Genomic DNA, 15695 nt, shown 5'->3' on the forward strand with positions numbered 1-15695 from the left:
GGAGGGTCCGGGGGGATTTGGTGCCCATCCCGTGGCATTTGCTGGGGTAAGTGAAGCACTGGGAGGTGCTGGGGATGGAGGGATGGGATTTATGCCAAGCACGGTGTGGAAGGACGAGTGGATCCTTTGGGATTGACTGTAGGCATGGCCCAACCTGGTATCCCCTCTTCCAGCTCTTTAGCAAATCCTGTTTCCCCCAAATACTTCCCTTCCCACCCCAATCCCAGCGCTGCAGCTCTCCTGGGCTCAGGTGGGCACGAGGCTTCGCTCCCAGGCCTGGAAAACAGCAGGAACTTGATTTCCAAAGGGATTTGTGGGTGCTGGGGCGCTGAGGGACCAAACTGTCCCTCCCAACGCTGGGATTCCCATCCCTGGCCTCTCCCATGGCCTCCAAAAGGGACCTGGAAAATCCTGGCCTGGACATTTTTGACCATTCCTCCTCCCTGCAGAAACAGGGGCTGGTGGGATTTTGGGAATGCAGCCGGCGTGGCCCAGCGGTCACCGACCCCTGGGGGCATCGGCCACCTTCGGCCCGGGCCGTGTTTGTGTTCAGGACTTGGCTGGGCCCCAGGAGGGGAAGCTGTGAGAGAAAATGCTGGAAAAGCATTCCCTGTGAGGATACATCCCAGTCCCTGTGAGGATACATCCCGTTCCCTGTGGGCATACATCCCATTCCCTATTAGGATGCATCCCAGTCCCTGTGAGGATACATCCCGTTCCCTGTGGGCATACATCCCATTCCCTATTAGGATGCATCCCATTCCCTGTGGGGATACACCCCATTCCCTGTGGGGATACATCCCGTTCCCTGTGGGGATACATCCCATTCCCTGTGGGGATACATCCCATTCCCTATGAGGTTACATCCCGCAGGGAAAAGCACGGTGCTTTTCCACAGGGACTCACTCCTGGGGGTGCAGGTGGGAGGTTTCCAGGAAGGAAACCCACGGAGCTCCAGGGAAGCTCCCACGGGGGATGTGACCCCCCGGCCCCCAGGGTTTGGGGGTTCCTGAAGCTCCTGTGCCCCCCCCCCCCCCCCCCCCCCCGCCCCCCTGCCCCCCCGGCCGTCCTTCCCAGCTGGATCTGAGCCCGGCTAAATTTAGGAGGATCGATGTCATCCCCCACCTCTGCCCCGCGGGGGAAAGGACGGAGCAAAGGTGGCTCGAGAGGGGAGCACGGTGCTGCATGGGGGGCTCTGCTCCCCACCCCCGGCACAGGCATCCAGAACCCCGGATTTTATCTGGATCTGAGGCCATGGAAGAGCCCAGGGAGGCTGGAATTTTCCCGGGTCATCCCACGGAGCTCTCCAGCTGTCGCTTGGGGCAGAGCTGGTGACAAGGACACCCATGTGTCCCGCAGGGAAGGAGCTCTGGGTGCAGGGAGCTGGATGGTTTCCTGAGGAGGCTGATGCAGGTGAGGGGGCAGCGGGAAAGTGGGAATGAGGGTCCAACGAGCAGGACACGGTGCTGGCACCCAGGGGTGCTCCAATCACATGTGTGGTGTCCCCACACCGAGGGAGGATTAGAGTGCCCAGCACCCACACCCTGGGAAAACACCTCAAGCTGCATCTCGGGAGGTTTAGGTTGGATATCAGGGAAAATTTCCTCATGGAAAGGGTGGTCATGCCCTGGGGTGGGATGCACAGGGCAGCAGTGGAGTCCCAGCCCTGGAAGCGTTCAAAGCTGGGCAGATGTGGCACCTGGGGACAAGTTGGTGGCCGTGGAAGTGCTGGGTTGGACTCGGTGGCAGCTGCAGGGCCCTCTCTGATCCCACCTCTGCTCCACTTCCAGGGGAGCTGCCGGATGACACCGGGAGCTGCCGGCGGGTGAGGGACCCCCCGGTCTCCGCATGGATGGGAATGGGGAGACCTGCCGGCAGTAGGAGCCCAGGACAGCTGGAAAACCCCGGCCTCTTCCTCCGCACGCTCCTCCTCCTCCTCCTCTGCAGGCATGGTAAGGATCCACACGGGCAGGTTCATCCCAGGGACTGGGGAACTCTGCATCCCAGGGGACCCAAATTCATCCCAGGGACAGAACCCTGCATCCCAGGGGACCCAAATTCATCCCAGGGACAGAACCCTGCATCCCAGGGGACCCAAATTCACGCCAAGGACTGAGCTCTGCACCCTGGGAGATCCAAATTCATCCCAGGGACCAAGCCCTGCACTAGGAGACAATTCCTTCCAGGAAGGGTCTCCATGGGAGTCTGAAGTGGGCTAGAACAGGGAGACAAGAAGGGTTTCCATGGGAATCTGGAGTGGGTTAGAACAGGGTGACAAGACCTTCCAGGAGGGGTCTCTATGGGAATCTGGAATGGGTTAGAACAGGGAGACAAGAAGGGTTTCCATGGGAATTTGGAGTGGGTTAGAACAGGGTGACAAGACCTCCCAGGAAGGGTCTCCCTGTGAATCTGGAGCAGTCTGGACGGTGGGAGACGGTGGGAGGAGCGGGGGCCGCCCTTGCCCAACCCCATCCCTTCTCCCCCAGTCTCTTCCCAGTGCAAGATCCTGCGCTGCAACTCGGAGTACGTGGCGGCGACGCTGCCCCTGCGCGGCCCCGGCCGGGGCGCCGCGTTCTGCACCGCGCTGCGCTCCTACTCCCGCTGCACCCGCCGCACCGCCCGCACGTGCCGCGGCGACCTGGCCTTCCACTCGGCCGTGCACGGCATCGAGGACCTCATGATCCAGAACAACTGCTCCAAGGAAGGGCCCACGGCGCCGCCCCGGCCCCGGCCGCCCGCCCCCGGGCGCCAGGGCTTCGAGTCGCTCGACGTCTGCGACTACGAGCGCAGCTTCCTCTACAAGCACGGCCGCCCGCCCGCCTTCCAGCACTGCGCCGCCTTCGGGGACCCCCACATCCGCACCTTCCACCACGACTTCCACACGTGCCGGGTGGAGGGCTCCTGGCCGCTGCTGGACAACGACTACCTGTTTGTGCAGGCCACCAGCTCGCCGGTGGCCAAGGGGTCCAACGCGACGGTCACCAGCAAGGTAACGCTGCTGCGACGGGGCCGGGCGGCAAAGCCGGGGGCAGGGCTCCCTAAAATACCTGGGGAGGGCAGGAGTTGCTTCGGCGAGACCCAGGGAGAGCGGGGAGGGAGGGAGAAGAGGGATGAAGGCTGTCGAGGGGACCCTCAAACGCTCCCATTGTCACGGGGTGACGACACGGTCCGTGGGGTACCCAGAAGGATCTTGCCAGGTTTGGCTCTGTCTCTGTTTTCCATTGCTTAAATGGTGCTAAAAAAAGAAGGAAAGGAAAGATTGCTGTTATCCCAAAAGAACCGTGGGAGGGATGGTTCAGGGATGGATCAGCGGGGTGGACGCATATCCTGGGATACCCCGGACACCTTGGGACGGGGACGCGGCCACTGCACTCATCTCCCTCCCGCAGCTCACCATCATATTCAAGAACATGAAGGAATGCATCGACCAGAAGGTCTACCAGGCCGAGCTGGACAACGTCCCGGCGGCCTTCCAGGACGGCTCGGTGAACGGGGGCGCGCGGCCGGGCGGGAGCAGCCTGGCCATCCGCGAGCGGGCGCCGGGGCGGCACGTGGAGATCCGCGCCGCCTACATCGGCACCACCATCGCCGTGCGCCAGGCCGGCCGCCAGCTCTCCTTCTCCATCCGCGCCGCCGAGGAGGTGGCCCGGGCCTTCACGGAGGAGCAGGACCTGCAGCTGTGCGTGGGCGGCTGCCCCCGCAGCCAGCGCCTGTCCCGCAGCCCCCGGGGGCGCGGGCGCGTGCCGGCCGACACGGCGCGGGCGCTGTGCCGGGAGATGCTGCCGGTGGAGGACGTCTACTTCCAGTCGTGCGTCTTCGACGTGGTGACCTCGGGCGACGCCAACTTCACCATGGCGGCCCGCGGCGCGCTGGAGGACGCCCGGCTCTTCCTGCCCGACGCCGAGAAGCTCCACATCTTCCAGGCCGGGGCGAGCTGCCCGCGCATGTCCTCGTCCCCCCTCCTCCTCCTCCTCCTCCTCAGCTCTGCTCTTTGGGTGGTTTTGTTGCACTTTTAACCCCCCCGCCCGCTCCGTGTGGGACCTGGGAGAGCGGCTGGCTCTGGAGCCGTGGCTGCGACCGGGAAAGACGCCTCACCTTGGATCAGGGGTCTCCGCAGCCGAAAGGAATCGGAGACCTGGACCGCGGGAGAGGGGAGAGGTGAACCCCTGGTTTGCACTCACTGCTCTCACGTGGGTGGTGCCAGCTGATCCCAGCTCCTCTCCTGAAGGCAGATCCCAGTTTTTTTTGGTTCGATTCTCACGTGTCCCTTTTTCCCTAAGGATGTGACGTTGCAGCAAAATAAACGCCCAGGGTTAGAAACCCCCTCTGCCCCTCAGAGCCTTCCCATAACTCACTTCCCGTCTTTCTCCTGCTGTTAATCCAGCAGAATTTCGTTCAGGAGCCCTACAAATCCAGAAATAACGGACTCAGAGCCCAAATCCCAGTTTTTAGCAGTTTGGTGGATTTGGGACCCTTCACCCAGAAGCAGAGCAAGGCCATGAGTCGGTTTTGGGAGCATTGTGACCGAGGGGGGGAACCAGTTTTGTCCATCTTCTCCTCTTCCAGGACAAACAGCAGGCTGATCTCCAGCAGTGGGAGCTGTGGAGCCTCAGGCCTCGGATATCCCAGGCCACTGTTGCTATTTTTCCTTGTTGTCTTGGCACCTGTTGCAGACTTGATTTAGCCGGGTCTGGACTTGGGACCAGCATCAGGTTTCAGGGAGGGAAAAAACACCCCTTGGGAATCTCTCTCCCTTGGGCCCAGATTCTCTGCCGCTCCTCAAATCCAACCCAAATTGGGGGTTTCGCTTGGAAAACAGAATTCCTGATGGCAAAGAGCCAGCTGGGCACACGGATGGGCAGGGGAACCCCCCGGGGAAGGTGCAGGACTGCAGAGGGGAGGGCAAATTTCACGTGTTTCAGAGGATTTCAGTAAAGCAGCCGGAGTTCTAAAGGAGAAATGTTTTCTATAGGAAAGACTTCCCTTTATTTTTAACAAAGGACTAAAAACTTGGCCACCCCTGTCCCATGGAGCTGCAGGAAGAGCCTTGCAGCACTCCATGGGGAGAAAATCCTTCATGGGAATAAGATCCTCTGAAGGGAGAAAATCCTCTGGAGCAGGGTTATCTCTCCTGGTAGAGATGGGACTGGCCCCATCCAGGAATATTAAAAGAAAGAATCGATTTTTATACAAAAAAAATAAATGTATAGGTACAAATTTAGATCAAAATCAATGAAATAAATAAAAATCAATTCAGCCCCTTCCAGGGTGTGGAACAGCAGCTTTTTGCCGGCTCAGGCCTCGTGTTTGATTTGATGGGGCAGGACATAATTACCCTTGAGTTGGTGGTCAGTGGAGCCAATCAACAAGAATTCCACAGGGGAAAGGAGGGTTCCCAATGGAACTGGACTCTCCTTCCCCCTGGCAGCCCATGGCCTGCACCACCAGCTCCGGGGCCTGGTGCTTTCCTGGATCTCAGATGGGATCTCTCTCAGGATCCCACCTCTGAAATTTGGAGCCCAGAGCTCCCAGACTGAAAATTCTGAAGAGCTGCCCCTGAACCAGACAGCTCTGGTTGTAGTTTTGAGGCTTGGCAGCTCCACTTTAGTGTCACACCAGGAGCTGCCCAGCTGGGCTGGGTTATGACACCCAAGAGCAGTTGTGGATCAGTTATGGAATCATTAAGGAATCATTATGGTTGGAGAAGCCTCTGAGATCATTAATCATTAACTGTCCCCCAGCCAAGGCCACCGCCGACCCATGTCCCCGGGTGCCACGTCCACTTGTTGTTGAGCACACCCAGGGACACTGTTCCAGTGTTCCAGTGCCTGAACACCCTTTCCATGAAGACATTCCCCCAAATATCCAACCTAGATCTCCCCTCTGGTCCCGACTCCCTGGAGAAGGCCCCGATCCCCCCCCAGCTCCAGCCACCCAGGTTGGGCGCCTGGATGTGGAACAATCCAACCTGGGCTCGCACCAGAGCTGGACGGGGCCGCTGGGGTTGTTTTTGGGAGGTGGCCCCGGGCTGGGAAGGCGAAGGGTCGCTCCAAAGTCCGCTGACGTCAATGGAAACGCGCTCGTCGGCATCAACAGCTGGGATCGGCGCCGACGTTCCGCTCCTTTATTCCCGGCGGGGGGGAAAGGTCTGTCCTCTGCTTCAGGGCGTCCCTGGGAGGCCTCACGTCCCCATCACACCGAGGAGGAGCATGGAATCATCCGGGGAATGGGCTGGGCCCATCCCATGCTCGGCACGTTCCCCCTGTGTGGTTGGACCCCCGCCAGGCCACGGCATGGGTTTGAGCCCCCACGGAGCGTCCACAGCTCAGAACACACATGGTCCACCCTCCCCGGGGCTGCTCACGGCCAGGAGAGCTCCCAGCAGCAAAGGAACACGGAAATTTTCCCGCTTTTCAGCAGCCAAAGCTGGTCCGAGGCTGCGAGGGAGAGTTGTGGGATCTGGCCCGGGGAAGAGAAGGCTTTGGAGAGACCTCCAAGCATTATCCAGGGCCTGAAGGGGTTCCAGGAGAGCTTTGTCACCCTTTTTTTTTGTTGTTGTTGTCCCTCTGTGTCAGCGAGGGGTGGGTGGATGGATGGATGGATGGATGGATGGATGGATGGATGGAAATCCTCCTCTGCCATTCCTGGGAAAGCCTCTAGGTGTCCACAGCAGTCAGTGCACGGGGAGGGCTCCAGCACCCTCAGAGCTCCAGAGCCATGGGATGTATCCATCCTCACCCCAAACAACCAGGAATCACAGAATTCCAGACTGGTTTGGGGCGGGAAAAGACCTTAAAGACAATCTCATTCATGGCAGGGACACCTTCCACTATCCCAGCTGGGCTCCAAGCCCCATCCAACCTCACCTCGAACGCTTCCAGGGATGGGGCAGACACAAATTCCCTGGAAAACCTGTGCCAGGGCCTCACCACCCTCATGGGGAAGAATTTATCCCCAAAATCCCACCTAACCTGCCTGGGGAGGCTCTGCTGGGAGCTGGGGGAGGTCACATCCTCCCGGCCGGAGCAGAGCTGATGTCGCCGCCTCTTCCTGCCCCGAGCAGATGACAAACACGGGACTTTCCAGACCCTGAATCTGAATTCCTCCCTGTTTATGGATGGCTGAGCTCTTGTGGAACCTTATCTCGGGCTTTTCCTGCTCCAAAAACACCATCTGGGCACGAAAGAAGGGAAGAAATCCCACCTGGACAAAGAAGCAACGGGCAGCGGGACCGTCTGCATCCTGGTCTCCAGTAGGAGCTGGAAAAGTGGGGTTCCAGGGGGAAAATCTTCCTGCCCAAGCCCTGAGAGGACTTGTCCCCACTCGGGGGAGGGGGAAAGGGGACCCTGATCTGTGTGCCTGGAGAATCTCAAACATGGGGGGGCACAAGCCTCTGCCGGGGATAAAACAGCAAAAAAAAGGGGTTTTTTGGGGAATCTCCAGTGAGGATCTGCCCCAGGAGCTCTCCCAGTCGCTTCTGGAAGATCCCAGACGAGTGTCAAACCTCTGTATCCCAGCGATCCCGCAGAGCTGAGCGTTCCCTGCCTCCAGCCAGGCCCTACAGACCTTCCCCTCCACCCCCAACCCGCTGCTGTGGTTTAGGAACCAACCCGGAGCCTCCAATCCTGGAAATCCTGGCCGTGGGACAAGCGGTGGCTTTCCAGGAGCCATCCCAGTCCCACAGTCCCTCGTTTTGCAGCTGGGAGCCGTTCCCAATGTTCCCTGCACACAAACAACCGGAGGAAATGCCTTTTCCACCCCAGCTCCCGACCGCACACCCGGGACACTCTGTCCCCACGCTCCAGCCACTGTGGATCCCTTCCCAGCCCCCTCTGCCCCTCCCAGCCGGGAATTTGCTGGAAGGGCCCATATATGGTGAAAAACATGGAGCAAACAGCCCGGAGAGGCTGCGGGGCTGCCGGTGCCCCCCGGCTCGCCGGCGATCCCGGCTCAGGGCTGGTTGTCCAACAGCCGGGACAAAGGCCAGGCTGTCACGGGAACAGAGTGGCTTCTCCTGGCAACTGATCCCAATAACCTGGAGCAGAAAAACACGGATCTTATCAGCGCCGGGCGCTGTGCCGGCGAAAACAAGTCTGTGCCGTGCCCAGTTCCTTCCCCGGGACCCACCCCGAGCCCAGTGAGTCACCTCAGGGCCCCAGTTTCTCGCTCCGTGGCTTTGGAAGTGGGTTATGCCTGGGAAAAAGGGTTAGTCACAGCGGCCTGGCCACCTCTTGCCCCCGGCCAGGAACTCCGGGAAAAGCCACGGATCCAATCGCTCTCCCAATCCACTCCCCCTCAGCAGTGGGGGATCCTCCAAGCACCAGGATCCTGCGGGAAAGCAGCTGGGAGGGGGGTGAATGCCTTAAACAGCAGTTTAGTGGGAGCAGGAGGTTGTCCTCGCCCAGAATTCCTGGTGGTTTCCCCTCCTGATTCCCCTGTTTTTGAAGGGCATTGGGAAACTTGGCTTTTTACAAGCGAAAATGCCGCGGCGTTCCCGACCTCCCCGGATCCATCCAGGGGTGCTGTCGGTGTGGGAAAAGCTCCTGGAGCAAGCCTGAGCCCCTTCTCCTGAGCAAGGGAATTCCAGCAACAGCAGGGAGGAGGGAGGGCTTATAATCAGATGGGGGTTAGGGGGGGAAAGGTCAGCACTGATTGACAGGTCTGGAGCAATTCGGAGAGGATTTGGGATGTGAAACGTGCCTTGGATCATATCCTTGGCAATTTCCTTGGCTTTGGGCTTCGAGGCCCTTTGGCTTTGCTGGAATGTGTCCGAGCAGTCCAAGGTCGGTTTCCTTGGAAAGGTGGACACCCCCGGGAACTGGAGAGGGAGAGCGTAAACACGGCTCCGACGGGAACACCGATCCGAGGGGTCAAATATCCCACGGCTGGCAAAGCTAAAAAAACCTCCCCACCTTTGGCCAAATTAGAGCAAATCCTTAATTCTCCGTTAATCTAGTGCTTTTTTTCCCTGTGGGAGACAATGGGGACAGGAGGAAAAAGGTGCCATTCCTCCATTCCGCACCAAACCACGGAATAATTCCCTCCCAAGGAGGAATTCTGTCCTGCGGTTTGGCAGGAGAGCAGTTTATGCCCCACGGTTTATCCGCTGCTTTATCGGTTTATACGATCAGGTGTGAATTAACTCCGGGGGGAAGGAGGGGATGGAAGGGCAGGAAAAGCGCCAGGAACACTCGGACAAACAACCTCTGAAGGACAACTCCCAACAAAAGCACCTCCCTGTTCCCCACCGGGGTGGGAAGCACCGGGAGCCCCCATTTCCATTCCTCCAGTGCTGGGTGGCTCCATGAACATTGTTCTCCCGTTTCCTCTGCTCCCAGCACTTTCCTGAGCTGGGAAAGCACTGAGGGCTGAGAAAAGAGGAGGAAAGAGCCACCGCCCTGACCCAGGGAAGTTTCTCGGAGGCCAAAGTCTCCTGTGGGGGGGTTAAACACTGTCCCACTCCCCAAATCCCAGCTGGAAAACGGGACCACGGTTTGTGGGGTGGATGTGGGTGTTTGCTGCCCCTTGGATCAAGGTTTGGGGGGGATATTTTGGGGAAGATGGAGTGAGAAGGGTTCCCGAAACAGGGTGGGAAGTGGCAGAGGTGGTGGAACCTCCACACACACGCACACCCCAGAAGGAGGGAAGGATTTGATCCTGAACCCCCAAATCCACCCTCATTTACCTCAAATAATGGGGGGAGTGTGCAGGGGTGGGAATACCACAGAGGGGGGGCTGAGGGAACCCCTCAGAATCAGTTGAGAGCAGTCCAGGGGGGCTATGGAAAGTGGCAGAGGGGGGAAAATCCCCCCCAGAGGGATTTAGGGAGCTCCCCGGGGTCAGGTTCGATCCCGTACCCCAAATCCACCCTTATTTACCCCAAATAAGGAGGAGTGGGGTACCCCAGAGACGGTCGAGGGGAGGCCAGGGGGGGCTCTGGGAAGTGGCAGAGGGGGGCAAATACCTGCCTCCCCCCCATCCCAGGGACTGAGGGAGCACCCCAGGATCTGGTTCTACCCCGTACCCCGAATCCACCCTTATTTACCCCAAATACCGGGGGTTGGGGTGGGGGGCTCCGGGGAGGTTGGGAGGGGGGCAGGCTGCCCTGAGTGGTGAGGGGGAAACTGAGGAAGGGGGTGACCCCACCGATGACCCCCAGGGCCGGCCCGGCCGCTCCCAGTTGTCCCAGTACAGCGCGGCCCGTCCCAAACTGGGGCCGGCGCTCCCCCCCCCGCCCCAGCGCTTGGGAACATGACATCCTGTTCCGCGCTCGCCATTGGCCGCCGCCACCGCCCGTCCTCGCTCGCCATTGGCCCTCCGCGCTGTCACTCAACCCCGGCCGGCTCCCGCCCCCCCATCCTCCTCATTGACCACGCGCGCCTCTCCTTCACACGCTGTCCACGCTCCGCTCGCGCCGCTCTGATTGGCCGGCGCCGTTGTAAACAAGGCGGCGGCAGCCAATGGGCGCGCTGATCACGCGAGCAGCACGCCTGGACACGCGCCCTCGGCGTGGCGCCCCGGCAGCAACAGGCGCGGGCGGGGGGGGTGGGCGGGGAGCCCGAGCCTATAAAAGGCGCGGCGGCCAGGGCTGAGCGCACAGCGCTGAGGGCAACGGGCGGATCGGACGCTGCAGGCGCGGAGAAACTTCGGAAAATCTCTCCCCGCGCCTCAAAACAAAGCGTCTGTCCAACCGGCCCTTGTGCCTGCGACTCGCCTGGTTCCAAGCGGGCTTTCTTGCTCCAAGCTTTGCTTTGTGCGTCCCCGCGCTGCCCCAGCCATGGTGATGTTCAAGAAGGTGAAGAGCTTCGTGGTGCTCTTCAGCGAGCCCGACAAGATCTACTGCAGCGGGGACAAGGTGGCCGGGCGTGTGGTCGTGGAGGTGGCCGAGGTGACCCGCGTCAACGCCGTCAAGGTGTTGGCGTGTGGGGTGGCCAAAGTGACCTGGGCCAAGGGCCCGGCCCAGTGCCGGCAGGAGATGGAGTACCTGCGCTTCGAGGACGTGCTGGCGCTCGAGGAGCAGCCCACGGGTGAGGGCTCGGGGCTGGACGGGTACCCCCAACCCAACTGTGCCCCTGGGCTTGGCCCCGTGGGGGGCTGTGGTGGGGCTGGATCAAGGGCAGAGGGGTTGGGAGGGGGCAAAGAGCCTCGGATGCTCCTGTGGTTGGCACCGTGGGGGCTGTGGTGGGTCACTTGGTCACCAACACAGAGTTGTTGTGCCTTTAGTCCGGGAGAAACGACCTAACCCAGCGCAATTTAGGAACTTCCGAGGGTTTGGCCAAGTCAAGTCGAAGTTGGGGAGCTGAGGGACAAAATCAGAGGCTGGGGAGCTGCTGTGGTGTGTCCGGGCACCACAAGCAGGGGCTGGTGACAGAACACAAGGAGGGGCACAGGGATCACGCCCTGGATGAGAAGCCTCCTCCGAGTACAGAGAGAGGGACTGGGAGAGTGTCCCAAAGATAACCAGGAGGGACAGCTGGAGCTGGGAGATAAGGAGGAGCTGAGGGTGGGGTGGGGCCAGCGGGACGCTGTGTTCTGCCCCGCAGGGTGTTGGTGAGGTGAAGGGAGCAGCGCGGACAGGACACGGGGTTCCCGGGGCGGGGGCAGGTGTTACACAACACCTCTGGTTCCGTCACCACTGGAAGCGGAACCAAGGATCACCCTGGAGCTCCATCTGATGTTTCCCTCCCCTTTTCTCCCACAGATGATGACGGCTCCGTCATCCTGAGACCTGGGAACAAGTATGAGTACAAGTTCGGCTTTGAGCTGCCCCAGGGGTGAGTATGAGGCAGCACCTGCCTCTGGGGGTGGAATTAAATTGGAAAATCCATGTTTTGGCGCTGGAGTGACCCCCTGTGTGTCTACAGGCCGCTGGGCACCACATTCAAGGGGAAGTACGGCTGCGTTGATTTACTGGTGGAAGCCATCCCTGGACCGCCCTGCCTCCCCCCCCCAGCAGGTCAAGAAACGCTTCGAGGTGATGGATCCCGTGGATGTGAACACCCCAGAATTGCTGGTGAGCCTCGAGTACTCCAAAGCCTTGGGAGGAAAGCCCTTGGGGAGGGTCAGCCCGACCCCAGGGTGTCGAGGCGTGTCTAATCGGCTTTGGGTTGAGCGGGATTAAGGGTGGGATTAAGGAGCTCTGGATAATTCCAGAAAGCGACACCGGGCCGGGTGGGTTCTGCACCTCAAGGGGAACTTGAGGCTTGGTTGCAAAGAAAAGGGGAAGGAAGGAAGCGAGGGAGGAGGGAGTGGGAAGGGCAGGATGGGGCCAGCGTGTGACCGTTCCCTTTCTCCACAGTCCCCAGTTGCAGCCAAGAAGGAGAAGAAGGTGTCTTGTATGTTCATCCCAGACGGACGCGTGTCTGTCAGCGCCCAGATCGACAGGAAAGGCTTCTGTGAAGGTGAGGATCGCTGGGAACAGGGAATGGGGGGAGGGAGGTGAGAGTGGGACCTGAAGGGGAAAGCCCAGACATCCCTAACTCTGGGTCCTTGCCTTGGCAGGCGACGAGATCTGCATCAACGCGGACTTTGAGAACACGTGCTCGCGCATCGTGGTGCCCAAGGCGGCCATCGTGGCCAAGCACACCTACCTGGCCAACGGCCAGACCAAGGTCTTCTGCCAGAAACTCTCCTGTGTCCGTGGCAACCACATCATCTCGGGCACCTCCGAGTCCTGGCGCGGCAAAACCATCCGCGTGCGCAAGCTCAAACCCTCCATCCTGGGCTGCAACATTCTGCGTGTGGAGTATTTCCTGCAGGTGAGTGGGGGATCCTCTCGCCCTCTCCTCATCCTCCTCCTCCTCCTGGGGATCTTGATCCCATCCCAACACCCCTAAATCCCGGCTCTCCCCCTGCAGATCTACGTCAGCGTCCCGGGCTCCAAGAAAATCATCCTGGAGCTGCCGTTGGTCATTGGGAGCCGCTCGGGCATCGGGAGCCGCAGCTCCAGCATGGCCAGTCAGACCAGTTCCGAGATGAGCTGGGTCGACCTGAACCTCCCGGATGCTCCAGAGGGTGAGTGGGGTGGGATCCACAAGGTGGGATCACAGCGTGGGGATATAATACCCCGAGGGGCTTGGTGAAGAGGGTGCACAGGTAAGCTCACGGATATCTCCCTACATTCCCACAGCCCCCCCGTGCTATCTGGACATCGTTCCTGAGGATCACCGGCTGGAGAGCCCCACCACACCGCTCCTGGATGATCCCGACGGATTCGACAGCCCCATCTTCATGTACGCGCCGGAGTTCAAGTTCATGCCTCCACCCACCTACACGGAGGTGAGCCCGGCACCGGCACGGGATGGGCCGGGTGGGTCCGGGGTCACCGGCCCAGCTCCCTCACCCGCTCCCTGCTCCGTCGCCCAGGTGGATCCCTGCGTCGCCAACAACAACAACGTGCAGTGAGCGCCGCAGCCGGCGGCTCGCTCCCGCTTATCCCGGACTCGGCTCCATGTGCCGCCCACCCGCGGCAGGGCACCCGCTCCCAAGGAACTGCCACATTCCCGAGGAACGGCCGCGTTCCTGAGAGGAGCCACCGCTGAGGTGGCGCTGGAACCTTCCAGAAAAAAAACCCCGGGCGCTCCGAGCTGGCGGAGAGCCTTGGTGGACTGGCAGAGGAGAGAGATGAGGGCGGATCCGGCTGGAAAAGGGCTGGAAAAGCTCGGCTGCCGCGCTGCCCGTCCTCGCGCAGGGACGGGCGGGAAACACTCGGCTCTGATTCCATCCTAATTCCCGAACTCCGGGCGCTGCTCCGGCCAAGGGAGGGGGACACTGTGACACCACAGATCCGTCCTGTCGTGACACGCCCCCACTGTCACGACTGACGCCTTTTCTACTCTTTGGTTTTGTACATAGTTTGTTTTTTTTGGGGGGGGGGGATAAAAGCACAAAAAACGCCGATTTTGTACCTTTTCGTGGCCCCTGGGGGGCAAAATTTGTAATAAACGAGTTGAAACTGAGCTGCCACCTCGTGTCCTTCCTGGGGAGGGGATGGTTGGGGGGCAGCAGAAAGCTTGGGGGTGGGATTGACCTGCTTTTCCTGATCTCTGGTTTTCCTGGGAGAAGCCCTGGGGGGGTCTCCTGGTTTTTCCAAGGGGAAAAAACTGAGCAGAAAAGTCGTGCTGGTGAGGGGAAACTGAGGCACGGGGAGGGAAACGGGCACAGGGAAGGGAAACTGAGGCACAGGGAGGGAAATGGGCACAGGGAGGGAAACTGAGGCACGGGGGTGGGGGAATATTCCTGCCTTTTTTGGGGCTGCTGCAGGAGCCTCTGCAGCTCCGGCTCTTTTTTTGGAATGTGGGTGAAAGGTGTTGAGGAACGGGCCGTGACCTTGGCTCTGCTCCCTCCCCTCTCTCCCACTTGGAGCCCCCCCAAGACCTTGGCTCTGCTCCCTCCCCCCTCGCCCACTTGGAGCCCCCCCAAAAAACCCCCCAAGCCTCGGTTCCCCCGCTGGCCCCCCCAGCTTTATTCCTGGCCAGGCCTCAGTTTCCCTTCGGAGCCAGAGCCATTCCCGGCTCCGGGCCAAGGAGGTGAAGGGTCACCCTGCTCCGGGCCAGGAATAGGCAGGATGGGCTGGGCCAGGGGAGGCTGCGGGGGCAGAGGCAGCCCAGGGCCCCCCCCAAAAAATTAAGGAGAAGCCCCCAGTCCCCCCTGGAGACCCTAAAATAACACACACCCCCCTCCAAAGAGGTGTTTCCCCCCCTGGAAAAGGCCCAGGAGGAGCCCCCGCCCCCAAAATCCCACTGCCCCCAAAATCCCACCCCCACTGTGTGTGTGGGGGAGATGAACCCCACAGTCGCCCTGACCCCCCCCTCCAATTTACAGCTCCAATTAAACTAATTAAGGCCATAAACCTTCTCCCTCCCCCCATTGGCCTGCCTGGACTTTGTGCTGGAGCAGCTCTGGAGCAGGATCCACATGGATCTGGGGGAGCAGCCAGACCCTCACCCCCCCCTCCCCATCCCACCGTGGTTTTGGGGGACCCCCATAGTTGGGGACCCCTCCATGGGTTGGGGACAAACTCCCCCCCCCTCAAGGCAGCCCGTGGCTCCCGGCACTTCCAGAGGGCCCAGGATAAACTGGGAGCACTGGGAGGGGGGGAGTGAGACACCCCAGGGATGGGATGGGATGGGATGGGAATATGGGATGGGGATGGGGTGGGAATATGGGATGGGAAGGGGGTGGGAACACGAGCGGATCCGGGGAGGGGGGGGACATTGAGGCTGGTGGGGACACACACGTATCCCAAGGGATTCCAAGGGATTTGGGGCACCTCCCCACCAGGCAGGGGGTGGGGGGGGCAGATCCCACCCTCTGGAAGCTCTGGGAGTCCTGGAATTGCCAGGTGGGGGCACCTTCCCTGGGGGGACGAAAAAAGAGGGAAAGAAAGGGGGAGAAAAAGGGGTGGAGGGGGGGAGAAAAAGGGGGAGAGAAACCCAGGGAGCAGCTGGAAGTCAACAAGTGTTGGAACATTCGTGGCCAGGGGAGGGAAAACCGGCCCCAAACAGGAACTGGGATGGGGGGGGGGCAGCGCGTGAGGCTCATGTGAGCAGCTCCCACCCCACCCCGAGGCACAAACAACCTTCCCCCCTGAAAAAAACACTCTTTCCTCCCCAAAAACCACTTCCCCTCAAAAAAAAAATGCCTTTCTCCCCCCCAAAAAAGCCACCTCCCCCCCAAAAGAGCTGCCTCCCCCC

At 60.6% G+C, this 15695-nt stretch overlaps 3 protein-coding genes across 3 annotated transcripts in view; all 3 read left to right on the plus strand.

Moving 5' to 3' along the window:
- Nucleotides 1-586, plus strand: part of SF3B4 (splicing factor 3b subunit 4) — a 23081-nt gene extending 22495 nt beyond the window's left edge. Inside the window, exon 5 of the mRNA XM_027702837.1 lies at nucleotides 554-586. Coding sequence (XP_027558638.1) covers nucleotides 554-586 — 33 coding nt within the window. The remainder of the gene's footprint in view (nucleotides 1-553) is intronic.
- A 525-nt stretch (nucleotides 587-1111) lies between these two features.
- On the plus strand, nucleotides 1112-5199 carry HJV (hemojuvelin BMP co-receptor). The gene is made up of 4 exons (XM_027702830.1): nucleotides 1112-1413; nucleotides 1791-1952; nucleotides 2487-2989; nucleotides 3390-5199. The coding sequence occupies exons 1-4, from the start codon at nucleotides 1347-1349 to the stop codon at nucleotides 4014-4016; spliced, it is 1359 nt and encodes a 452-aa protein (XP_027558631.1). The 5' UTR covers nucleotides 1112-1346; the 3' UTR covers nucleotides 4017-5199.
- A 5385-nt stretch (nucleotides 5200-10584) lies between these two features.
- On the plus strand, nucleotides 10585-13958 carry TXNIP (thioredoxin interacting protein). The gene is given in 9 exon segments (XM_027702829.1): nucleotides 10585-11027; nucleotides 11702-11774; nucleotides 11865-11907; nucleotides 11909-12013; nucleotides 12299-12401; nucleotides 12502-12758; nucleotides 12858-13014; nucleotides 13130-13278; nucleotides 13366-13958. Coding segments are annotated over 9 exon segments (1176 nt in total). The 5' UTR covers nucleotides 10585-10777; the 3' UTR covers nucleotides 13405-13958.
- The last annotated feature ends 1737 nt before the right edge of the window (nucleotides 13959-15695 follow it).

This window comes from Neopelma chrysocephalum, unplaced genomic scaffold (genome assembly GCF_003984885.1).
Source record: "Neopelma chrysocephalum unplaced genomic scaffold, ASM398488v2 Primary Assembly neopelma1_197, whole genome shotgun sequence".
NCBI lineage: Eukaryota > Metazoa > Chordata > Aves > Passeriformes > Pipridae > Neopelma > Neopelma chrysocephalum.

Coding starts and splice junctions, on each gene's coding strand:
- HJV (XM_027702830.1), top strand. CDS start 1,347: ATGTGTCCCGCAGGGAAGGAGCTCTGGGTGCAGGGAGCTGGATGGTTT. Junction 1,953..2,486: donor CCTCCTCCTCTGCAGGCATG/GTAAGGATCCAC, acceptor CTTCTCCCCCAG/TCTCTTCCCAGTGCAAGATC. Junction 2,990..3,389: donor ACGCGACGGTCACCAGCAAG/GTAACGCTGCTG, acceptor TCCCTCCCGCAG/CTCACCATCATATTCAAGAA.